Consider the following 25,186-nt stretch of genomic DNA (forward strand, 5'->3'; position numbering starts at 1 on the left):
CCCAGAAATATTCCAGGGAATTCAGATCACCTGTGCTCAGGGTGGTGGAGACTCACTCCTGATCGAGGATCTGCTCAAAGCAGCTCGGGGCATTGGGCCCTCTCACCCAATCGGGGTGTGACTACGAAGAGGTGGTGAATGATGCCCAGGTGGCTCGGTGACCTACTTACTTAAGACCTCGTGCCTTTTAGGTTGCCGGCCAGAAACTCTGTTCTGTTAAAGCCCTATTGTGTTTTCTTGGCTGCACCATGTCATTCTAGTTTTCAAGTGTTTATTCTGGAACCACTTGAAACCCAAACGCATATACACCTTCAGTTTGACATTTTATTTTCCTGGGGCTTGTAGCAGCACATTTGTTTATTATATCCAGAAGAGGCATTTGTTAATTGGTTTATTGTCCAAGTAGCAGACATTGGGCATCCCCCCTTAGATTTACATGTGTGTCTTTATGTAGGTTGGGCTGGCCTGTAAGCATTTTACTGCCCAGTACTGGCACAAGGTGATTAATTCAAACTGCAGGGGAAAAAATGGACCATCCTCCACAAGTAAACAGAAATCTAGGTTGTCTGTGCAAGCAGCTTATTACTACTCGGATTTACGGTTTTGTTAGGCAGTGACCTCTAGTGGCCATATCAATTTGACAGGAGCAAAGGAGGAAGTCAGGATGTCACCGGCTGATTTGTGGACGACAGTTTTGGAGCCTTGATTTTTGGAATGTGACCATATTTGGACATATCTTTAACTGGAAATGACCACATTTGGACAAGGGGGGTGAGCTGGGGAGGACTGAGTGCTGTACTTGTTTCAAACCAAACCATGAGTAGGGTTGGAGCCTAGATCATAACTGTGACTGCCAATTTAGTCACTTAGGGAGTCTGCAAACTACACATCTTGTCGTTTAGGTATGGAGGATGTATGGCGAGGAAACCACAACACCAATAGAAAACCCATGCAGATTTTGTGAGGACTTAAAAACTCCCTACAGGAAATTCCAAGCCCAGGATGCTCTTGCTAAACGACGAGAATAAACCAGATGGATACAAACAACGCTATTAAGTTTATTCTTTAAAGCACAATACATGAAACATTTTACAATCATCAAGGCATTCACAGGTGAAAAAGAGTGGACTGTTAGGTTCAATTTCTTCCAAGTAAAATTTCCACATATTCCAAACGGAGTCAGGGATTCAGGAGACGCTTGAACTTGCAGGTTCGCATTCTTACTCGATGAAGAAAAACAAAACTCTTGCGTAAGCATTTTGACTGAGGCCATGCTCGACATCAAACGAAATGCAAAGCTTTTTCTCAAGAAAAGAGAAACTGTCTGAAGTTGTGTGGATTACTTCACTCAGGGTGATGCGGGCTTTGTCACAGCTTGAAAACTCTGTTATCTTTTAACATCTGTCCTATAAAAACAGACTGATGCCAATGTCCTAATGCCAAAGCTATTACAATGTCTTGGAAAGAAAACGTAAGAAAATAAATAGCCAGTTTTGGGTCTCTGAGGACGCTAAATATTTTATGGTACAGTGCAAAAAACTTCAAACTACGCACGTTTCTACCATAACTTGACCAGCTGTGCATACACTCCAGCATCGTACCATTCGTAGTTTAAACCAAGCGCAGGATAAAGAGGCTGGGTGAACGTCGTCTTGACTTTGTGGAGCAGAACCATCGGCTCAGAGACCTGATAAAAACACAGAGTGCCCGCTTTGTAATCCAGATACACTCCAATTTTGTAGGCGCTGACGCCCGACACCGCCGTTTCCACGTTATTGTGACGGAACGAGTAACCGTTCGCCGCGCACTCCAGACTCCAGGATTTGTCGTTGTTTCCGAGCCGCGACTCGTCCGACGCTCGGCTGATGTCCTTGTAGGCCACTGCAGCGGACAGAGTGCGGGCGTACCACTCCACCTCCCAGTAACACCGCTCTGATAGACCCTCCTTGCACAGCACCTGCGCAAACTTGGTGAACCTGTCCGGGTGAGCGGCGTACGGGCTGGGCGAAGGCTTCATCATGAGGTTCTTGCTCACCAGGTTGAGATACGGGTAGTTTGTGGTCACGTCCAGAGTGAGGGGACAGCAATCTGCCAGGGAAACAAAGTGAGGATAAAACGGCGATCCAAATCTCAGACGGTGATGATTATCGCATTAACTAAATTGAAGTAAAGGAGTCAAGTGAATTTCTTACAGCGTAAAAAGTCTTCTCTGCTTTGAGGTTCCGGCAGTAGCGAGAAGTCAACATACGAGACTGCGAGAAAGAAACAGTCTTCATCAGCACTGGACATGAATATAACCAAAATCCGAGAGTCAGAATCTGTGTATTACTTGTGGTGGAGATCTTGGGCCACGTGTCATTCAACACCGTCTCCAATTTGTCCCTCAGCTCAGAAACGCTCGCGGTCACATCCTTGAAGCCGCGCAGAGGAGCAGCGCCGGGCGAGAAGTCCGGAGAGTCGCAGGAAGTGGAGAGAGACTGGAAAACCTGAGGAGGAAAAAACGAGACGCAACGGAGGTCAAAGACATTAAAACGATATTGGCGAATATCGAGAGAGTTCGGGGTCAGGAACGTAAGCGTCTTGCACCTCGCTCAGATTCATTGGTGGTTTGTGCTTAATCAGATAAATTCACTACTTTGTCCAGGAGCTCTAGTCTGAATTGGTGAATTCTGGTGTTTTCCAGGCTGGGCCCTGTGTTCCCAGGTACATTTTCCGCCAGTCGCCTCAGCATGTAACCGGGACACGGCTGCGATGTAATCGTTTGAGGCAACTGGAAGCGTTGAAGTTACCTCCACTGTCAATGCTTGTTTTTTGCCACTGAGATTGTTGTTCTAAGACTTGAAAACACCAGAATCCCCCTTTGAGGCAGATACGGCTTCGACTCAAGGAAAATGAGATGCAGCTTCAGAAGTCATCGATCAATTCTTGCTCAAACAGAGCTTTCCTTTCCTTCCTACCTTTTGATTTTGACGGTTGCAGTCCTCCATTGAACTGCACAATCATGAAACCGTTTCTTCAATCTTACGTTAATGCCAAACTTAATTTAAAAAAATGAATAAAGGAAAAGAAACATCTTTAAAAAGTCAAAGACCACCTGAATCAAATGGATGTGGTCGTCGGCGCGTAACAGACGCTCCAGTTCGGCGTCCCTCCTCCTCAGCTGGGTGACCTCCTCCCTCAGCCGCAGCCGGAGCTCCTGAGCGTGAGCGGCGGCGGTTTTCTCCTGGTCTGCGATCAGCTGCTTCACCTCCTTGTGTCTCCTCAGCATGGAGGCGATCAGGTCGCCGAAGATCTTGTTGCAGTCCTCCAGCGCCGTGTCTGCGCAACTCTGCGGGAACAGATCAGCTTTTTATCATTTAAAAGATTCGTGAGCTGCAACTAACGATTCTTTTTTTTTTTTTAAGACTGGTAATAACGTGCTTATCGGAATTTCCCTGAGCCCGAAGTGACGTCTTCATATCGCATCAACCGTCCAAAACCCAAAGACTCTTCATTTATTATCAGAACTAACAAATAAAAGCAGCAAATTGTCACATTTAAGAAGCTGGAACCAGCATTTTTTTCCTTGCAAAACGACTGAAATGATAAATCGATTATCAAAATAAGTGTTGCTCAGGTAAAAATGAAGAAAAACGACGACTAATGAACACTAATGTTGAAAAGTGTTTACTGGAAGAGTTGAGAGCCATTCATCAGTGTGGAAAACTGGGAGTGTGTTCAAAAATACTCCCTGAATTCTTTCCGCCAGGTGCCAAAGTTAAAAAGTCGCTCCCAGTTAAAATGGAACCTCACAAGCTGCATATCGACGCCTGCACGCCTCTAAATGAATGTTTTTCACACCTCGAGATTCTCCTCGGCTTCTTCCAGCCCCTCCAGCTCCTCCTCTCTCTGCACGACTCTCTTCTGGATTTCCTTTTGCCTGGAAAGCAGATGTTTCTGGAAGGGAGAAAGCAGGATTATTTCTTGGGATGTTGGAAGATTTCAAAAACTAAAAACAAACAGGCCTCAGTGTGGGAGATTCGGTGCCTACCTCTACGTCAGCCCTCTGTTCTGAAACAGGAGCGGTGGTGTGGCTCTTGTGCTCATCCACAGCGCACACAGAGCAAACCAGCTGCTCGTCCGTCCGGCAGTAGACGTCGATCAGCTTGTTGTGCTTTGTACACATCCTCTCCTGCAGTGGGACGGTGGCCGAGACCAGCTGGTGCTTCTTAAACACTGGAACACTGTGTCGAGACTGGAGGTGAGTCGGACAGTAAGACGCCAGACACGTCAGGCAGGACACGGTGGCTGCGTTGGGTTCGGCCTCGGAGCAGAAATCACAGGCGACGTCCGACGGGACGGCCCGGGCCACAGCAGCAGGGGGAGGAGCCTGCTGGATGCTCAGGTTCTCCACAAGCTAGGGGTGACAGGAAAGAGGTGAGGTCGGCCTCGGATGGCGGATCCTTTTAGGGGAAATTGGCTTAACTCAGAAAGCACATGTAGGGTGAAGAAACTGGGCTGTTAAAGGAGCAGTTCGGCTAAAAGTTAAATAAATAAAATGGTTCCACACAGCATACAAATAACAATTTTTGGGCAAAGGCTAATTTATCAGTAAGTTATGAGTTTATACCCCTGCAAAGACACCACATAAGTCTATATTTAATAATTTAACAATTAAAAAACCTAAACATTTTTCAAATACAAATGTATTTCTTAAATTAAAAAAAAAAAGGTGCATTCTGTGTTTTTTGGGGCGAGACATTCTGATCAGTGGAGAAAAATCAAACAGAATGGGGGGAAAAAAACAAATAAACAAACAATGACTTGAACAAGCTGTCTTTAAAAAGAACAACACTTTGTTTATGTGTGGCGGACCCTGCCACCCCTCCAGCTTCAAACAGTGCTGTGGGGACCTTATTCTCTTCTGTTTGTTTATTCAGTTATGAACAAATGTTTATGAGTTTGTATTATTACCGTATTTATATTGTAAATATTCAATTTCAGAGATTGATTTTATTTCCAAAACGACACCATGCACCTTTAATTTTTGTAGAAAAATAGAGGTGAATTTGACCTACATTTACTGTTACTATACCAAATCTCAGTCAAAATGTGTCAACTTTTGAAACATAGCATTAACTATTTCGACACTCTTGCTTGTGCTACATTTTGTGTTTTAGCACAAACAAGACACTTTTTTAATGGGAAAAAATGGGGGGTTAATGGGATTCATTTACAGGAGGAAGTATGGAATAAAAACTACAAATAATAAAACTGTGTAGTTGATGTAGTTCACCTCAGCCAGCATGTTGTTCCTCCTCAGCACAGGCCTCGGACTGAACACCTCCCTGCAGTAAGGACAGCTGTACTTCCCTCTCTTAACCTCCTGCTTGTCCCAGAAAACCTCCAGACAGCTTCTGCAGTAATTGTGTCCACAGTTTAAAGACACGGGATCCTTCGGCGTGTCCACACACACCGAGCAGCAGAACTGAGGCTCTTCTTGCTGTTGCTTGTCAGCCATGTTAGTGACAACCACGTTCAGACACAGAGGTTCATGTTGTGTCAAGTACTGAGGACTAAGTTAGCTTCTTCTTCTTCTTCTGTTGCTGCTGCTCCTTCTTACTCTTCTTCTTCTTCTCTTGCTCCTGCTTTTTCTTCTTCTTCATCTTCTGATATTTATTTGTGGCGCCACCTCCTGAAGAGAAAAGAAAATACTGTGCCGTGTACTCCAGTCTCATTTCGATTACTTTTTAAAATTATTATTTTGCTAAACTGTGTGCTGTGGAAGCTTTTGCTTTGGGGCTCCCCCTGCTGACCAGATCTTGCAGGTGCAGTGTAAGATTAGACGTCCCTGGTGAGGAGCAGGTGCACCAGTCAGCAGGACATGCATCAAACATCATAAAACAACATGAACAAATGAGACAAACTTGAGCAATCTGCGCTTTTATTGTTGAAAAATACATTTGTCACATATAAATAGAGAGAATAAAGATCAGTGGAAAAGGAAAATCATCAACAAACATGTTAAAATAAATTAATCTAGACAGAATTCAACATGAACCATCTTTAATCACTTTACATTTATTGTGCACATTACTGACATATAAAAGATTGCACGAGCCCAGTCTTCCTATGATTATGATTCTTATTACAAAATAAATCTTATTTAAAAGTGATCAGATAACAAACTCGACTTTTCCCTCCACCTGTGTCACAGCCACCGCTTATCTAGTTTTGATTCTTTTGTGGTCCTTCTTCCCATTATTCAAAGCTGAAATATTTTTTTTTTCTTTTAAGTGAATGTGTGTGACGTGAAAGTTGTCACTCGTAGTGTCAAACCCAGAAAGAGTTCACCCGACCCTGCATTTTCCTTCAGCTCTATGGATCCCTTTTAACCTCTTTAAGATCAGTGTTTTGGTTTTTTCTGGCTCTTACACTCGTATCAACCATGTTACTAGCTACCTTAAGCAGACAGAAAAACTGCAGGCAAAACTAATCTACTGGCAATAGGAGAGGAATTAATCATCTGTTCATCTAATCACCAGTTTAAAAGAGCCTCCATAGAACTTCTGTGTTGTGCCAAATGCCGCTAGTTTTAATGCTGAAACCCAAGAGAGCAGTTTTATTGCCTAAAGTGCTTAAAACTAAGCAGGTAGTTTTCCTGCTATTCATCAGGTTGTGAGAAACACAAATTTCAGATGATTATTTCAGATCTGTCACCATGATGTGTAGATAATGTTGCCATGTTGCACCACTGCCCCCCAAAAGGCCCCTCCAAATAATAATCAGTTACAGCTTCAACATATGTTTTCCTTTGTTAATGACGGCATTTGCTGCCCTCTCTGCTGCTTCGAATGGCGTTTCTGCTCCCTCGGCTGCTTCACGTCCAATAATACCTCCTACAACTCCCCCTGCTGCTACAACAGCCGCACCTACAGCGGCTCCAGCAGCGGCTACCGCAACTTCTCCTCCTCCTGCTGCTGCTGCGGTGGCTGCCCCTCCCAGTGCCGGTATTTTCTTCAGGAATTTCATCGCAACTGCTGAGTTCTGCAGAGCCGTGATGACTAATCCAACCATTGCTGCTACGCCGCAGAAAGCTCCCAACAACACTCCTGTTGTCGTACCTGCCAGGTTGATCAGAAACCTATTCGACACTGTGCTTTTAGCCTGTTTTCTGACCTCTGCCACTGGCATGTTTCCTGCTGACTGTCTAATGAGATCTTCTTCTTTCTGGATTTCTTTCTCCACTGCTTCGAACACCTGATTGACGTAGTAGCCTCTATTGTTTTCCATCACCATCTTGTCTACTGTGTTAAGTAGCTCCTCCACCTGGAACTGGTTGCTCCTGTAGTTATTCTGCACTTTGTTATTCCAGTATCTATTATCAATGACGTGGCATCGACCTCCGCAACTCTCTACCAGATCACTCAGATTCTTATTCTGGCTGACAAACTCCTCAATTTTCATCCCTTTAGGGAGCTGGTCACCGTGAGTGAAGACGATCACAGCATATTTTAGTGCATCTTTAGAGAAATACTGGCATATTTTGGTGATGACAGCCTGCTCGTGCTCTGTGAATTTATCCACCTTGAGCACAATGAGGAAAGCATGAGGCCCAGGAGAGCATTCTGTGATACAACTCATGATCTCAGGTTTCAAATCCTCTTCAGACCTTCCCGCATCAAAGAAACCGGGAGTGTCGATCAGAGTGATGCTTTGTCCATTGACAGATTTGGTTTCTGCTTGACATGTGCTTGTTCCAGAGTTGGGGGAATGGTTGGTGATGAATAACTTCTCCCCAAATATGGTATTAGCGAGGTTGCTTTTCCCGGATCCAGTTTTTCCCAGCAGGACGATCCTCTTTGGAGTTGACACTAGAAGAGAACAATTCAACTGTTAAGTACTGCTTCTCTTTCTTGTTAGCCTTCTTTAGCTGATAGCTTTCAATAGTAGTTTCTTAATATGTTTTGGAAACAGTGACCTGTACATGTTGTAATTTGTAAAATATGGCCAGAATTCAAAGGCAGCTCCAAAAATATATGGGACAGCATATCGACAGCACAACGCACAACTGCTGCTCTTTGCGAGCAACCATTATCTAATTAGCTCATGGCTCTGTTGGTCATGGAGCCAGTGGCCCTAGAGTTTGCCAGGACCGGATCACAGAGGGATTCGTCGGGTTTACCACCCTGAGAGTAAACACAGATGGACACTGAACTGGGACTTAAAACAGCCTCAAAGACCAATAGGGGTCAAGTTGACAACTGGGAATACAGTATGGAGGCGATTTACAGCGACTCCAACCAGGACAAGAGGGCAAATTTCGTTAACGTCAAGTTTAAATGAATGTTTTGTGTAGAGTTAATGGGGCAATTAAGTGCTTCTTAGTTTGGTAAAAGACAGAAACATGAATTCAGTGGATATAACGTATATAATAATTTCCTTACTTGACATTTTGTGAGTTTGTTTTGGTAGATTTAAATAGCTTGTGAAACGTAGTAAACTTGCTGCTGGCATATGATGCCATCTGCCAGCTGAAACTACGGGGAAATCAGACAGTTGCCTGAGACAGGTCAGGCTGTGGCTAGCTGGTTAGCAAACTAATATGGTAGCAACGTGATCACTGTTGTTTAATCACTCTCTTTATAACATTAGTTCAAACTAAAATGTAGGCCATATCTTACACATTTTTAAAGACCAAATGACAAATCAATTAAATGAAAATGGAAATAATTATTTGTTGCAGCCCTATCATATAGCATCTACCCACCTCCATCTGGTTGGTGAACATCTTTTGTGAATCCTCTCAGTTGGAAAGGTTCCTGGGCAGACTTGAAGACCTACAACATATGTAGAATTTAATACCAAACCCAGTATACTCATCTGATGCCGATACAATGTGGACATTTAAACAGGTTGGTTTGTGCAAAATGTATTTGTCATTACCTCACAAGAGTCATCGTCATTGGGGTGGATGACGATGTTGATCAGCATTGGTGTTCTGCTGTTTCGGTTCTGCTCAAACTCATGAACTTCCTCCAGCAGAACCTTGGCTACCACACTGTCAGGAAACCGCAGGGCAATCCCAGCTCCGAGTACTGGGAGAGCAATCGATCCAAATCCTCTTTCCTCACAGGAAGTCAGGATTGTGTTGATGCCTAGTCTCAGAACCTGGAAAAGGTCAGAATTTAATTAATTCAGAAGGCTAGACATGGGAAATACTGTATTGTGATGTGGAGAACTAGAAAACATTAATTTCACCTGGACTGCACCTCCCTCCTGGTCATCATCCCAGGGAGAGAGGTTGAGGAAGAACACCGCATTGGATGGAAGTCCTCTCAAGCCTTCCACCAGGATGGCGTCACCAGGCATCGTTTCTCCTCCTGCCTCCTCTCTGAACCTTTCAGTCAGTTGATCTCCAACCATCTCGTACAAAGTGTTCCCAACACGGGTTGAGACAGGATCGTGGCCAACCATGGGCGATACCACAGCATCGACCTAAGACGAGAACAGAAGAGGGGATTGGAAAGCCCACAGATTAAATCAGATGATTTCCACAAGAAGAAATACAAGTTAATCCCCCATATGGAACGTCTCCTTATTGGCTTAAAGGTCATAAAAGCTTGTGAACCAATAGTATACAGGTTTCTTACCTGCTGGGTCTCGATGGTTCCCTGAATGACCTCTAGACGGACACTATCTCCAGCAGTGGCTCCTCTTCTTGTATTGTCTTGGGCAGAAGTATCTATCTCGAACTCTGAATCACTTGGTGTAACCCTGATATTCATCCCCTGGAGGAGCCGATCACATGCCTCCTGCATGGCCCTCACCACCTCTCCTCTGTTATCAATCAGGATGATTCTTCCAAGACTTCGCCCTCCCTCACTACCAAACTTCTTAATCGCAGTCACGATAGCCTCTGAGCACACAGTTACAGGGACACCAAACACACCTGAGCTGATACAGGGCATAGCTATGGACTCCAGCTCAAACATTTCTGCTAAATCCAGAGCAGACCGGACAGTTTTTTCCAGTAACGCCCTCTCTCTGCCACCTGATTTACCACCTACAGGCCCAACAGCATGCAGCAGTTTCTTGCAGTTTAAGTCCCCCCCTGTGGTCACTACCACTTCACCTGTAGGTATTTTCCCAATCTGCTTTACTAGAGCAGAGCTCTCCTTCTGCACCTGAGCGCCACCTGCTTTACTCAGCGCAGCAGCAACACCTCCACCATGGTCAAGATCTTCATTGGCAGCGTTCACCAGGGCATCAGCATCCAGTTCGGTGATGTCACCATGGCACACCAGCACCTGGAGGCCATCACAAAGGCTGTAGCCCGCAACTGTGTTTGCCTCACTCAAACTCAAAGAGGACAAATTCTGTGCAACATTTAGGGGTTCATCTTTCCCAGTGGGCTCTTGGACATATTTTACGGCCCCTAGCGGGTCGGTAGTGACACGATCCTCAAGAAAGGAGTCCAGAAATTCATCCAACTTGTTTCTGACCTGAGTCACTTTGCTGGATGGACCTTTCAGCACCACAGCGGGCCCAGAGGAAGATGTTAAAGGATGGAAGCTAACCCCTGAATAATCAAAACCATGCAGCTGCAGCAATTCTGGCAACTCTTGGGCTAACTCCAGGGAAGGAAGGTGAATTATACTTTGGAAACTACGCTGGTCCAAAATAAACCTTGTGACAGCTTCACTCAGCTCTTCCACCTCATTCACGTGGCCCAATAAGGTGACTGTGCCATCTGAGCCAAACACGACCTGAGCCCTGTATTGTCCTTGGTTCATCTCATTTGTCTTGGACTTGAGCTGTTCCTGAAGCTCAGGTGGTACAGCAGAGCAGTTAGGAACAACAATCTTGACTTCCTTGATCTCACGCTGCAGTGCTGTTTCCATTTCATCCAGTTTATCAGCACAGAGGGTGAACAAAAGTAGCTCTGTGTCCCGTATTTCTACTTGCACCTTACCACCAACTCGCAAAAAGTCACCTAGCACAGCTGGACATCCATACGCCGTTTTCAGGAAGGCCAAAAGATGTAGGCTCATGTAAGAAATTGACCTTTGTAACACCAGATTCTCCAGATAGGAGATCAGCTCTCCAGCCTTCAGAATCTCCTCCACAGAACCCTCCAAATCTATCTGACCTGCATCTCCCTGCGTGACCTTCACTCCTGGAAAATTTCGACCTAAACTGTGCTCAATCTCACTCCAGAGGAGACAGAGTTTGGCTTTGCCCAGTCTGCGAATCCTGGTTTTCTTCTCACATTTAACACACGAGTCCTCTGCATCTATCAACTTGGCATTCACCTGAGAACGCTCCCCAACAACAACAGCCATGCCAAGCTCGCTGTACACCTTCACCTCATCCGTGCTCTGAGGAGAGCTGCTGCAGGACTGAAGCAACGCTTTGATTTTGTGAGGGTCCACCTCATAGTGGCAAAGGTAGCCATCAAAGAGTTGATCGACTTTGGCTTTCCATTGCCCAACTTCATCTACAGAACTAAGCTGGGCTGAACTCCTGACTAAAACCCTCTCCTCGTCTGGGAAAAACTGAGCAGCGGAGGCGACAGAGGCGAGCTGTTCCTGTAGTTCTTTCTCCGCCTTGGGACATTCCTTTAGGTACTGAAGGAGGTAAGAATCAAGCGGTCGTTCATATTTTTCACCACTTGGTGGAGGTGTTGCGGCAGGAATGGACTGCTCTGGCTGTGACATACAGAAAACAAACAAATCCTATTGGTAAATAGAGAAAGAAGCTTTGAATACACAACCTCGATGAATGACAGACATGTTGTGCTAACCTGCACCTGAGGAGTAAAGTCTTGGCTGGCAGTGGAGGTGGTGGTGGGAGGGTCCAGGCTGCCTCGCACAGTTAACACCAGATCATCCACGACATGCTTAGACCTCTGCAGGACTTTCTGCTGATCTGATTTAGAAAGAGTGAGTCAGTGGTTCTGCACTTTAAGGGACACTGTGTAGTTTTGGAAATTAAAAGGAAATTCAAATTTAGAATTTTAATGATTACAATATTTCTTTGTTTCAATAACTGAATAAACAAGGTCCCCAGAACACTGTTTCAAGTTAGAAAGGTGGCAGGGTCATCCACATATAAACAAAGTGAGACAGTCGTCCGTTAAGGTCAGTTTGAGACTTTCTCTTTTCTGTCACTTTTGTCACTTAAAATGAAATGAGACTAAGTACATTTACTCAAGGACCTTACCGAACAGTTGTACTTTACTTTACTGTATGTCCAGGTCCTGCAACTTCATACTTCCACTCCACTTTATTTTGGAGGCAAATATTGCACTTTTTACTTCACTACATTTATTCAATAACTCTAGTTACTTTCAGATTGCATGCTGCATCAGAGGCAACCATCACATTTTGAATATTTACTTATTTTATTGGTAGAATATTAAACTGTCTCAAAGGAAACATTCTGACAAAATGTACTGTGACTGTCATATTTCATACCTGAAAACTCAGTCGTTATCTACTCATCCTCATACTGACGTTTTGTAATGCACAGAACATTTCTGGCACTTCGCAGCAAAACACTGTTGCAGAATTCCTCTGAACAACTGAAGTAGATGGAGACTTGTTTTAATACGTAAAAACACATAAAATGGCCCTATACAGCTCTTCCGGCATAATCCCAAATTGATTTGAAAAGGGGTCAGGCTCATGTACCAACCTCAGACGTGGTGCGTGCCAACACGTTTAACTTTAAGCAGCTACAGTAAAGTTTTAATTTTGAAAAGGGTGAAAAGAAACGTCACTTGGATCACACCTGAAAAGCTATGGAGCCATTCTGTGTTTAGTTTTTGTTGCTTTTTCTTAGGTTTTAAAACAAGTCTCCATCTACTGCAGTTGTTTAGGACAAAACGCTGCAACGCCATTTTGCTGTGATGCTCCAGAAATGTTTTGCCGACAACAAAACTTCACCCGACTTTCCATCAGCAAGAGGGTGAGTATATAATAACTATATTTTCATTTTTCGTAAACTTATCCTTTAAATTCTTTTTTTCTTTTTTTTTAACAGAATTATGAGCGAGAAATGTGCGAAGCGGGTCACACTCACGCAAATCTCTGGCATTCATGTCTACTCACATTTTTAATGATATTTTGGTCGACACATACTGTATGTGCACAGGCATATTCATCAGTCTAGCTCGAGTACCTACATACACAATAGCCTTTTCTTTCTTTTAAAGTGAAATCTTGAATGTAACGTGAAATACTCAAAATTAGGCTATTTTAGTTCCACAGACAAAAAAACAAACAAACATACTGCTGGGCCAAATAAAAGCACCCATATCCCAATATACCCCTTACTCATATTGAGTAGTGCAGTTTTTAGCCTATTGGAATTGAGTATAAATAAAGAGCTGTATTGCTAGTCTTTAAGGAAATGATGTGTGTCTCCCAACACTGAGAGGGGGTACAGCTGAGCTGTTGCAGTGAATCAAACCACATGTTTGACTTGTCTTCAGCAGTGGATCGCTGACGTGCAGTGGAGCACACTTGACAGCTCAGTCAGCACTGATTCGAGTTTCCATTTCCTCGGAAGCGAAACTTAAGGGTGTCACTGTTTATGATCCGACCCCACACACTTCCTATTGAATCTGTGTTTTCATAAGCGAGTTTCTATAAAAACACACCAGAATCAACAGGCGAATAATTTAATAGAAATTGATGCAGTTTGTCATGGAGTCAAACAAAGGACATTCTTTCAACCGGCAAGCCAATATAATCAAATCAGATATTAAATATTTAAATTAATTTGAAAACATGTTGTGGCCCACCTCTCTGGTGTTTGAAAGCAACGCAGTAGACTGTCTCCTTCACGGTCCTCAGTGGTCCGCACTCTCCTCCGCCTGATCTGCGGCGAATATGGAAATAATTCTCTATCCTCTTCAGCTGTTTCTCCTGCAGGCCGCGGCACTCGAAGAAAACCGGGTGCCGGTAACTGTCAGCCATGTTCGGGCTGTTCCGGTGAGACGAGGTTGTCCGCCGTGTTCGGTGAGAAGAGCGGAGTGTGTTTACTGTCCGGTTTCTTCAACAAGCGCTCCGCCCAAGCAAACAGAGACGCAGCAAAAATGTCACCGGCTACGGAAGCCTTGAAGGGAAAGGGAAAGTGTTTTTTGCAGTGTTGTTTAAGTTCTAGTTGTTCTAGTTTTTTTGTTTTGTTTTTTTTTACATGTATGAAACAGAGTGCATTTTCTTTATTCAGAATTCTTTTTTTTTTTTTTTTGTGGAACTGAGCAAATAAACTTTTTTTTTTCCATTCCATTTTTTTCTGTGTCATACTGAGTTTTTTAATTTTATTTTTTTTAATGTGGAACTGCTTTTTTTTAATGTGGAGAAGAAATGCTTACTACTTCCCTTTTTTGTTCTTTTGTTCTCAGTATTGTTTTTTTGTGTGTGTGTGAAGTAGAATAAAACATTTTTTTCACAAGAATTCTTTTTTTTCTATAGATGTACTTCGAGACAAATGAAAATCAGAAACAATGGGCTGTGAGTAAAGCATGCATTTATTTGTTAACTCTTAAAATAAAGGGGAAAAAAATGATCCAAAACAAACTGTTACACATGTACAGACTTTGGATATTGTACATGACTGAAAATAAACATGTATCACATGTCTGCTCTTCATCACCAAACAGTCTAAAGGCTAACGTGGTTTTAAGTTTGGCTTTTTTTTTTTAAACTAAATTCTTATCTCAACAGTAGCCACCATTTTTAGAAGATACAGAGAAAATTGGCACAACAACTCTGCAACAAAAGAAAACACTGAGCACTGACCTTGAAATTTGCAGGACTCAGGATTTGATGTTTAATTCCTCGGTATTGAAAAATCACATCCTCTCAGCTATCATATATTATGATTGTATGGTTTATCATTTGACTTTGTTAATTTGGTTGAAACCGTTCCCCGACATTCATGCCAACAGATTTTCTAATTTCTGAATGACTGACATAATTCTGAGCCCCAGAGTGCTGATGGTGACATGACAGGACCTTAACATTTGGCGGGGCAGGATTCAACGTATCCTCTCATCCATCATATGGTGTCCATCTACAGTATATTGAAGGGCCAATTTCAGCCTGATCAACCTCCCCAATATGTGTTTCATAACCACAGTTTGATCAGTTCTGCATAAGCTCCACTGCTTGTCGGAGACAAAACCTTCAGCCCAAGACCAGGATAGAGAGGCTGAGTGAACGTGGTGTTTTCTTTGTGGAGCAGAGTCATCGTGACAGAGATGCTATAAAAGGACAAAGTACCTGCTCTATAGTCCAGGTACACTCCAATTTTGGAGGATTGAGGCCCTGACACTGTTTTGCTTCCTTTATTGTGTCGGAAAGAGTAGCCTTGTTGGGAGCAGTCTAGACTCCACGACTTTTTGTTATTTCCAAACTCTGAGTCACTAGATCTGTTGATATCTTTGTATGACACCACCACAGAACAAGTATAGCCACCCCAAATAACCTCCCAGTAACATCGCTTTGACAAACCCTGTCTGCACAACACCTGCCTGATACCTGTAAACCTGTCTGAGTGAGAACCATAATAGTTATCACAGCTTAACTTAGTCGCCCACCGGTTCTCTTGTGAAAGGGACAAATATCTGAATGCCGAGTTCACATCCAGTGCCAGAGGTCAGCAATCTGCAATTTGCTTTGGGGCTCCCCCTGCTGACCAGATCTTGCAGGTGCAGTGTACAGATAGATATCCCTTGTGAGGAGCAGGTGCACTAGTCAGCAGGACATGCATCAAACATAATAAGACAACATGAACAAATGAGACAAACTTGAGCAATCGACGCTTTTATTGTTGAAAAATAGATTTGTCACATATAAATAGAGAGAATAAAGATCAGTGGACAAGGCAAATCATCATCAAACATGTTAAAATTCATTAAACATGAAACACCTTTGATCACTTTATATACACATGTATTGTCCACAGTACCAACATATAAAAGATTGCACGAGCCCAGTGTTCTTATGATTATGATTCTTATTACAAAATAAATCGTATTTGAAAGTGATCAGTGATGACAAACTCGACTTTTCCCTCCACCTGTGTCACAGCCACCGCTTATCTAGTTTTGATTCTTTTGTGGTCCTTCTTCCCTTTATTCAAAGCTGAAAGTTTTCTTTTTAATCAATGTGTGTGACCCGGAAGTTGTCACTCGTATTGTCAAATCTTAAACTCTTATCAACCTTCATCAAGCAGACAAAAAAAAAAAAAAAAATGCAGGCAAAATTACTCTACTGGCAACAGGAGTAAAATTAATCATCTGTTTTCAGTGGGTTTTTCCCCTTTTAAAAGTAGCTCTCCGCTGGTTTTAATGCCAAAACCCAACGGAGCAGTTTTATTGCCTAAAACTAACCAGGTAGTTTTCCTGCCATTCACAAGGTTGTGAGAAACACAAATTGTGATGGAGGACGAGAAAAATATGTTAAAATCTCACAATTTTTTTCCCTTTGTTGTAGACAGCATTTGCTGCCATATCTACTGCCTCCGATAGTGTTTCTGCTCCCTCGGCTGCATCACGTCCAATAACGCCTCCCCAAACTCCGCCTGCTGCTGCGAGAGTCACACCTGCAGCGGCTCCAGCAGCGACTACAGCAACTTCTCCTCCTCCTGCTACTGCGGCGGCGGCTGCCCCTCCCAGTGCTGGTATTTTCTTCAGGAAATTCATCGCAACTGGTGAATTCTGCAGAGCAGTGATAACTAATCCAACCATTGCTCTTACGCCGCAAAAAGCTCCCAACAACACTCCTGTTGTCGTACCCGCCAGGTTGATCAGAAACCTATTCGACACTGTGCTTTTAGCCTGTTTTCTGACCTCTTCCACTGGCATGTTTCCTGCTGACTGTCTAATGAGATCTTCTTCTTTCTGGATTTCTTTCTCCACTGCTTCGAACACCTGATTGACGTAGTAGCCTCCATTGTTTTCCATCACCATCTTGTCTACTGTGTTAAGTAGCTCCTCCACCTGGAACTGGTTGCTCCTGTAGTTATTCTGCACTTTGTTATTCCAGTATCTATTATCAATGACGTGGCATCGACCTCCGCAACTCTCTACCAGATCACTCAGTTTCTTATTCTGGTTGACAAAGTCCTCAATTTTCTTCCCTTTAGGGAGCTGGTCACCGTGAGTGAAGACGATCACAGCATATTTTAGTGCATCTTTAGAGAAATACTGGCATATTTTGGTGATGACAGCCTGCTCGTGCTCTGTGAATTTATCCACCTTGAGCACAATGAGGAAAGCATGAGGCCCAGGAGAGCATTCTGTGATACAACTCACGATCTCAGGCTTCAAATCCTCCTCACCCTCCCTTGTGTCAAAAAACCCAGGAGTGTCGATCAGAGTGATGCTTCTTCCATTGACAGATTTGGTTTCTGCTTGACATGTGCTTGTTCCAGAGTTGGGAGAATCGTTGGTGGTGAATAATTTCTCCCCAAATATGGTGTTAGCTAGGTTGCTTTTCCCGGATCCAGTTTTTCCCAGCAGGACAATCCTTTTTGAAGTTGACACTAGAAGAAAACAATTCATCTGTTAAGTACAATTTATTTTTCTTGTTAGGCTTCTTTAGCTGATAGCTTTCAATAGTAGTTTCTTAATACGTTTTGGGAAACAGTGACCTGTACATGTTGTAATTTGTAAAATGTGAGAATTCATAGGCAACTCCAAAATTAAATGGGACCGCATAACCAACAACTGCTACTCTTTGCTAGCAACCATTAACTAATTAGCTCATGGCTCTGTTGGTTGTGGCGCCAGTGGCCCTAGAGTTTGCCAGGACCGGATCACAGAGTGATTTGCCGGGTTTATCAGCCTGAGAGTGAACACAGATGGAACCTGAACTGGGACTTAAAACAGCCTCCAAGACACTATTGGTAAGTTGACAACGGGGGATACAGTATGGAGGTGATTTACCGCGACTCCGACCAGGACAAGAGGACAAATTTCGTTAACATCGAGTTTAAATGAATGTTTTGAGTAGAGTTAACAGGACAATTAAGCTCTTCTTATGTGGGTAAAAGACAGAAACATTAATTCAGAGGATATAACATATATATAATAATTTCCTTACTTGACATTGTATGAGTTCATTTTAGTTAATTTATTACACTAACACCTTGTGAAATGTAGTAAACTCGCTGCTGGCATATGATGCTATCTGCTAGCTGAAACTACGGGGTTATCAGACAGTTGTCTGAGACAGGTCAGACTGTGGCTAGCTGGTTAGCAATATAGTAGTAACATAATCACAGTTGTTTAAACACTCTCTTCACAGCATTGGTTCAAACTAAAATGTAGGCCATATCTTACCAAATGACAAATCAATTAAATGAAAATGGAAATAATTATTTGTTACAGCCCTATCATATAGCAGCTACCCACCTCCATATGGTTGGTGAACATCTTTTGTGAATCCTCTCAGTTGGAAAGCTTCCTGAGCAGACTTGAAAACCTACAACACATGTAGAATTTAATACCAAACCCAGTATATACTCATATGATGCCAATACAATGTGAACATTTAAACAGATGGTTTGTGCACAATGTATTTGTGATTACTTCACAAGAGTCTTCGTCATTGGGGTGGATGACGATGTTGATCAGCATTGGTGTTCTGCTGTTTCGATTCTGCTCGAACTTATGAACTTCCTCACGCAGAACTTTGGCTACCAGGCTGTCAGGAAACCGCAGGGCAATCCCAGCTCCGAGTACCGGGAGAGCAACTGATCCAAACCCTCTTTCCTCACAGGAAGTCAGGATTGTGTTGATGCCCAGTCTCAGAACCTGGAAAAGGTCAGAATTTAATTCATTTAGAAGGCTAGACATGGGAAATACTGTATCATGATGTAGAGAACTATAAAACATTAATTTCACCTGGACTGCACCTCCCTCCTGGTCATCATCCCAGGGAGAGAGGTTGAGGAAGAACACCGCATTGGACGGAAGCCCTCTCAAGCCTTCTACCAGGATGGTGTCACCAGGCATCGTTTCTCCTCCTGCCTCCTCTCTGAACCTTTCAGTCAGTTGAGGTCCAACCATCTCGTACAAAGTGTTCCCAACGCGGGTTGAGACAGGATCGTGGCCAACCATGGGCGATACCACAGCATCAACCTAAGAGGAGAACAGAAGAGGGGATTGGAAAGCCCACAGATTCAATCTTCCATAAGACTTCCACAAGAAGAAGTTAATCCCCCATATGGAACGTCTCGTTGTTGGCTCAAAAGTCATAAAAGCTTGTGAATAGTATACAGGTTTCTTACCTGCTGGGTCTCAATGGTTCCCTGAATGATCTCTAGATGGACACCATCTCCAGGGGCTCCAGCAGTAGCTCCTCGTGCTGTATTATCTTGGGCAAAAGCATCTACCTGGAACCCTGAATCACTTGGTGTACCGTTTCTGGTATTCATCCCCTGGAGGAGCTGGTCACATGCCTCCTGCATGGCCCTCACCACCTCTCCTCTGTTATCAATCAGGATGATTCTTCCAAGACTTCGCCCTCCCTCACCACCAAACTTCTTAATAGCAGTCACAATAGCCTCTGAGCACACAGTTACAGGGACACCAAACACACCTGAGCTGATACAGGGCATAGCTATGGACTCCAGCTCAAACATTTCTGCTAAATCCAGAGCAGACTGTACAGTTTTTTCCAGTAACGCCCTCTCTCTGCCACCTGATTTTCCACCTACAGGCCCAACAGCATGCAGTAGTATCTTGCAGTTTAAGTCCCCCCCTGTGGTGACTATAACTTCACCTGTAGGTATTTTCCCAATCTGCTTTACTAGAGCACGGCTCTCCTTCTGTACCTGAGGGCCACCTGCTTTACTCAGCGCAGCAGCAACACCTCCACCATGGTCAAGATCTTCATTGGCAGCGTTTACCAGGGCATCAGCATCCAGTTTGGTGATGTCACCCTGGCACACCAGCACCTGGAGGCCATCACAAAGGCTGTAGCTCGCAACTGTTGTGTTTGCTTCGCTCAGACTCAAAGAGGCCAAATTCTGTGCAACATTTAGGGGTTCATCTTTCCCAGTCGGCCCTTGGACATATTTTACAGGCCCTAGCGGGTCAGTAGTGACACAATCCTCAAGAAAGGAGTCCAGAAATGTACCCAGCTTGTTTCTGACACGAGTCACTTTGCTGGATGGACCTTCCAGCAGTACAGCGGGCCCAGAGGAAGACGTGAAAGGATGCAAGCTAACCCCTGAATAATCAAAACCATGCAGCTGCAGCAATTCTGGCAACTCTTGGGCTAACTCCTGGGAAGGAAGGGGAATTATACTTTGGAAACTACACTGGTCCAAAATAAACCTTGTGACAGCTTCACTCAGCTCTTCCACCTCATTCATGTGGCCCAATAAGGTGACTGTGCCATCTGAGCCAAACACGACCTGAGCCCTGTATTGTCCTTGGTTCATCTCATTTGTCATTAACTTGAGCTGTTCCTGAAGCTCAGGTGGCACATCAATCTTGACTTCCTTGATCTCACGCTGCAGTGCTGTTTCCATTTCATCCAGTTTATCAGCACAGAGGGTGAACAAACGTAGCTCTGTGTCCCGTATTTCTACTTGCACCTTTCCACCGACTCTCAAAAAGTCACCTAGCACAGCTGGACATCCATACTCCTTTTTCAGGAAGGACAAAAGACGTGGGCTCATGTAAGAAATTGACCTTTGTAACACCAGATTCTCCAGATAGGAGATCAACTCTCCAGCCTTCAGAATCTCCTCCACAAGACCCTCCAAAACTATCTGACCTGCATCTCCCTGCGTGACCTTCACTCCTGGAAAACTTCGACCTAAACTTTGCTCAATCTCTCTCCAGAGGAGACAGAGTTTGGCTTCGCCCAGTCTGCGAATCCTGGTTTTCTTCTCACATTTAACACGCGAGTCCTCTGCATCTTTCAACTTGGCATTCACCTGAGAACGCTCCCCAACTACAACAGCCATGCCAAGCTCGCTGTACACCTTCACCTCATCCGTGCTCTGAGGAGAGCTGCTGCAGGACTGAAGCAACGCTTTGATTTTATGAGGGTCCACCTCATAGTGGCAAAGGTAGCCATCAAAGAGTTGATCGACTTTGGCTTTCCATTGTCCAACAGAACTAAGCTCGGCTGAACTCCTGACTAAAACCCTCTCCTCGTCTGGGAAAAACTGAGCAGAGGATGCGACAGAGGCGAGCTGTTCCTGTAGTTCTTTCTCCGCCTTGGGACATTCCTTTAGGTACTGAAGGAGGTAAGAATCAAGTGGTCGTTCATATTTTTCACCACTTGGTGGAGGTGTTGCAGCAGGAATGGACTGCTGTGTCTGTGACATACAGAAAACAATCAAATCCTATTGGTAAATAGAGAAAAAAAGCTTTGAATACACAACCTCGATGAATGACAGACATGTTGTGCTAACCTGCACCTGAGGAGTAAAGTCTTGGCTGGCAGTGGAGTTGGTGGGAGGGTCAAGGCTGCCTCGCACGGTTAACACCAGATCATCCACAACATGCTTAGACCTCCGCAGGACGTTCTGCTGATCTGATTAAGAAAGAGTGACATTAGTGATTCTGCGCTTTAAGGGGCACTGTGTCGTTTAGTGGAAGTCATTCAAACTCTGAATTTTAATGGTTATTAATGAGCTAATCATACAAACATAAATATTTACTTGTTTCCATAATTGAATAAACAAGCGGTTCTCAGAGGAAAATGAGGTCCCCAGAGCGTTGTTTGAAGCTGGAAAGGTGGCAGGGTCCGCCACATATAGGCAAAGTAAAACAGCATGAAAGTGTATTGTCCTTTAAGGTCAGTTTGTTTCTTCAGTCATGAAAACAAAGACAGTTTCTTTATTTAGTTTGCGGAAGATTTTCTCTTCTGATTAAAACTTCTTCCTCAAAACTACATACTGTACCTTTAAAAAGGAGGAATGCTGCTCCACAGACTTTATATCAGATGAGACGTTCTTTTTCTGTCACTTATCAACATTAAATAAGTACATTTACTCAAGTACCTTACTGAACAGCTGTACTTTACTTTATTTCATGTCCAGGTCATGTGACTTCATTCTTCCACTCCACTTTATTTTGGAGGCAAATATTGCACGTTTTACTCTACTACATTTATTTAAATTACTCTAAGTACTTTTGGATTGCATGCTGCATCAGAGGCAATCATCACATTTTGAACATTTACTTATTTTATTGGTAGAATGTTAAACTGTCTCGAAGGAAACATTCTGACAACAAGTACTGTGACTGTCATATTTCATACCTGAAAACTCAGTCGTTATCTACTCATCCTCATACTGATGGAAAGTCAGGTGATGTATTGTAATCCACAAAACATTTATGGAGCAAAACACTGTTGCAGCATTCCTCTGAACAACTGAAGTGGCTCCAACATCAAATGGCTCCATACAGCTCTTCCGGCATAATCCCAAATTGATTTGAAAAGGGGTCAGACTCATGCACAAACCTCAGACGGGGTGCGTGCCAACACTTTTAACTTAGCAGCTACAGTAACGTTTTAATTTTGGAAAGGGTGAAAAGAAACGTCACTTGGATCACACCTGAAAAGCTATGGAGCCATTCTGTGATTAGTTTCTGTTGCTTTTTTTACATTTTAAAACAAGTGCCCATCCACTTCAGTTGTTCGGGAGAAAACGCTGCGACGCCATTTTGCTAAAATACACCCGACTTTCCATCAACAAGAGGGTGAGCATATAATAACTGAACTTTTCTTTTTGGGGTAAACTTATACTTTAAAGCAAATACCATCAAAAATGAAATAACATCTAACAAGTAAATCATGTTTAAAGTTGCGAAAAACATAATTCAGCAATTTTGGACCCCCTTACTTTTGTTTCTGCACACTCACGCAAATCTCTGGCATTTCTTACATGACTACTAACATTTTTAACCAGTAGTCAGAACATTCTGATTGAGGAACTTAGCATGTTAAAGTTGAAACTGACTTTAAACGAGTTCCAGCATCTGTGTCAACAAAAGTGTAGTGAACACAGAGTGTTGCCGCGCTGTGCCAAGCTTCCTAGCCTGCGGACTATCCCTCCAGATAATTATCAGGCCTTTCGATCTGACGTCATGTCAGCACACCACAACACCCACAGTCAAATAATACAATATCATGCATGCCAGTGCGTCAGCACCTGTGGGACTCTTTCATGCAGAAACTAGGAATGTGATTGGAAAGTTGGAAAGTCACACCCTTACCCTGAAATAACCTTATAACTTCGCTCTTATACTTTAAGTCTCACACAGTACTCACTCAAATACAACTTTGAAGTACTTGTACTTTAAATGAGAATTTCCATTACATGCTTCTTTTTTCTTCAAATCTACATCAAACCAGAGGGAAATATTGTTTCCCCATTGTCTCAATATTATGCATTATGAGCACTTAAAGTATTTTTTCTGATGATACATACTTTTACTTAAGTGATATTTTCAAAGAATTACTTTCACTTGGAGAATTTTCACAGTCGGGTTACACTACTTTTACAAAGTAAAGGTTGTGAATACTTCTTCCACCTCTTACTTAGGCAGATCCACCAAGGCATGGTAGCCTAATTGCTTATGTTACAGCAATTTAAGAATTTTCAAGTATCTCATTTCCTATTTGGTCGACACATACTGTATGTGCAAAAGCTTATCTACAGCTTACCTACATAAACAGCAACATTCATTTAAAGTGAAATCTTGAATAAAACATGACATACTCAAAATTAGGACAATTCAGTTCCACAAGCAAACAAACAAAAAAATACTGTTAGGCCTTATAAATGTACCCATATACCGATATCCTTTACTCATACCGAGTTGTGTAGTTTTAGCCTATTGTAATGGAAATGTATACCAATACTGAGAGGGGGGACAGCTGATTTCTCATCCTGCCAGCTGTTAAGCTAAACCAGATGTTTGACTTGTCTTCAGCAGTGGATCGCTGAAGTGCAGTGTAGTACACTCAGGCAGCACTGATATGAGTTTCTATTTCCTCAGCGAAGCGAACCTTGAGGGCGTCACTGTTTATGATGCGACCTCACACACTTCCTACTGAATCTGTGTTATCATGGGCGAGTTTAATATGCTATAATAAAGCACAATAGAATTAAAATTAAAAGCTGACATTTGCTCAACGGGCGAATAATTTAATAGAAATTGGTGCAGTTTTTCATGGAGTCAAACACAGGAAATGTTTTCAGCCGGCATTAAAAGGCAATATAAAGAAATCAGATATTAAATATTACTATTAATTAGAAAACATGATTAATATCTATATGTGTGTGTTAACGGCCCACCTCTCTGGTGTTTGAAAGCAACGCAGTAGACTGTCTCCTTCACGGTCCTCAGTGGTCCGCACTCTCCTCCGCCTGATCTGCGGTGAACACGGAAATAATTCTCTATCCTCTTCAGCTGTTTCCCCTGCAGGCCGCGGCACTCGAAAAAAACCGGGTGCTGGTAACTGTCAGCCATGTTCGGGCTGTTCTGGTGATAAGAGGTTGTCCCGGTCCGCCGTGCTCGGTGAGAAGAGCGGAGTATGTTGACGGTCCGGTTTCTTCAACAAGCGCTCCGCCCAAGTGATGAAAAACAAAAGCAGCAAAAATAGCACAGGCTACGGAAGCCTTGAAAGGGAAAGTGAAAGTGTTTTTTGTTTTATTCAGTGTTGTTTAAATTCTAGCTGTTGTTGTGTTTACATGTATGAAACAGAGTGATTTTTTATTTATTTCAGATTTTTTATTTCTTATTGTGGAACCGAGCAAATAAACATTTATCTTTTTTCCATTCCATTTTTATTTTTTTTTGTTCTGTGTTACACTGAGTTTTTTTTTAATTTTATTTCTACGTGGAATTGTATGAGAAGAAATGCTTACTTCCCTGTAAAAACATGTTAAAAAAAAGAAAGCTAAACAATGTTTTTTCACAAGAATTCTTTTTTTCCTATTGATGTGCTTCGACACAAATGCAAATCAGAAACAATGGGCTGTGAGTAAAGTGTGTATTTATTTGTTTACTCTTAAAATAATGAACAAAAAAAAACAAAAAAAAAAACAAATGTACAGAATTTGGATGATGTACATAACTGAAAATAAACTAAATAAATCACATGTCCGCTCTTCATCACCACAAAGCTGAAGGCTAACATGGTTTTAAGTATGTTTT

The 25,186-nt window shown here is 43.0% G+C and overlaps 2 protein-coding genes across 2 annotated transcripts; both read right to left on the bottom strand.

Moving 5' to 3' along the window:
* Window positions 1-1,038: 1,038 nt before the first annotated feature.
* LOC115589551 (E3 ubiquitin-protein ligase TRIM47-like) lies at window positions 1,039-5,704 on the bottom strand. The gene is made up of 7 exons (XM_030430506.1): window positions 5,276-5,704; window positions 4,031-4,396; window positions 3,841-3,936; window positions 3,095-3,328; window positions 2,330-2,486; window positions 2,193-2,252; window positions 1,039-2,088 (listed from the first exon to the last, which is right to left on the bottom strand). Exons 1-7 carry the CDS (start codon window positions 5,498-5,500, stop codon window positions 1,559-1,561), a joined length of 1,668 nt encoding a protein of 555 aa, XP_030286366.1. The 5' UTR covers window positions 5,501-5,704; the 3' UTR covers window positions 1,039-1,558.
* Window positions 5,705-5,906: 202 nt separating this feature from the next.
* Window positions 5,907-24,616, bottom strand: LOC115589387 (uncharacterized). Its single transcript, XM_030430229.1, has 14 exons — window positions 24,325-24,616; window positions 21,430-21,551; window positions 19,288-21,333; window positions 18,902-19,138; window positions 18,587-18,811; window positions 18,410-18,479; window positions 16,458-17,538; window positions 13,790-14,040; window positions 11,786-11,910; window positions 9,633-11,690; window positions 9,241-9,477; window positions 8,926-9,150; window positions 8,750-8,819; window positions 5,907-7,853 (listed from the first exon to the last, which is right to left on the bottom strand). The coding sequence occupies exons 1-14, from the start codon at window positions 24,497-24,499 to the stop codon at window positions 6,769-6,771; spliced, it is 8,007 nt and encodes a 2,668-aa protein (XP_030286089.1). The 5' UTR covers window positions 24,500-24,616; the 3' UTR covers window positions 5,907-6,768.
* Between the last annotated feature and the right edge of the window lie 570 nt (window positions 24,617-25,186).

This window comes from Sparus aurata, chromosome 10, assembly GCF_900880675.1.
Source record: "Sparus aurata chromosome 10, fSpaAur1.1, whole genome shotgun sequence".
Classification (NCBI taxonomy): domain Eukaryota; kingdom Metazoa; phylum Chordata; class Actinopteri; order Spariformes; family Sparidae; genus Sparus; species Sparus aurata.

Excerpts from the sequence above, each read along its gene's own strand:
- LOC115589551 (XM_030430506.1), bottom strand. The coding sequence starts at position 5,500 with ATGGCTGACAAGCAACAGCAAGAAGAGCCTCAGTTCTGCTGCTCGGTG. Across the intron at positions 4,397-5,275 it reads GGAACAACATGCTGGCTGAG|CTTGTGGAGAACCTGAGCAT; the intron begins GTGAACTACATC and ends TGTCACCCCTAG. Across the intron at positions 2,253-2,329 it reads GCCCAAGATCTCCACCACAA|TCTCGTATGTTGACTTCTCG; the intron begins GTAATACACAGA and ends TCTTTCTCGCAG.
- LOC115589387 (XM_030430229.1), bottom strand. The coding sequence starts at position 24,499 with ATGGCTGACAGTTACCAGCACCCGGTTTTTTTCGAGTGCCGCGGCCTG. Across the intron at positions 19,139-19,287 it reads GAACCATTGAGACCCAGCAG|GTTGATGCTGTGGTATCGCC; the intron begins GTAAGAAACCTG and ends TTCTCCTCTTAG. Across the intron at positions 7,854-8,749 it reads TGTTCACCAACCAGATGGAG|TGTCAACTCCAAAGAGGATC; the intron begins GTGGGTAGATGC and ends GTTCTCTTCTAG.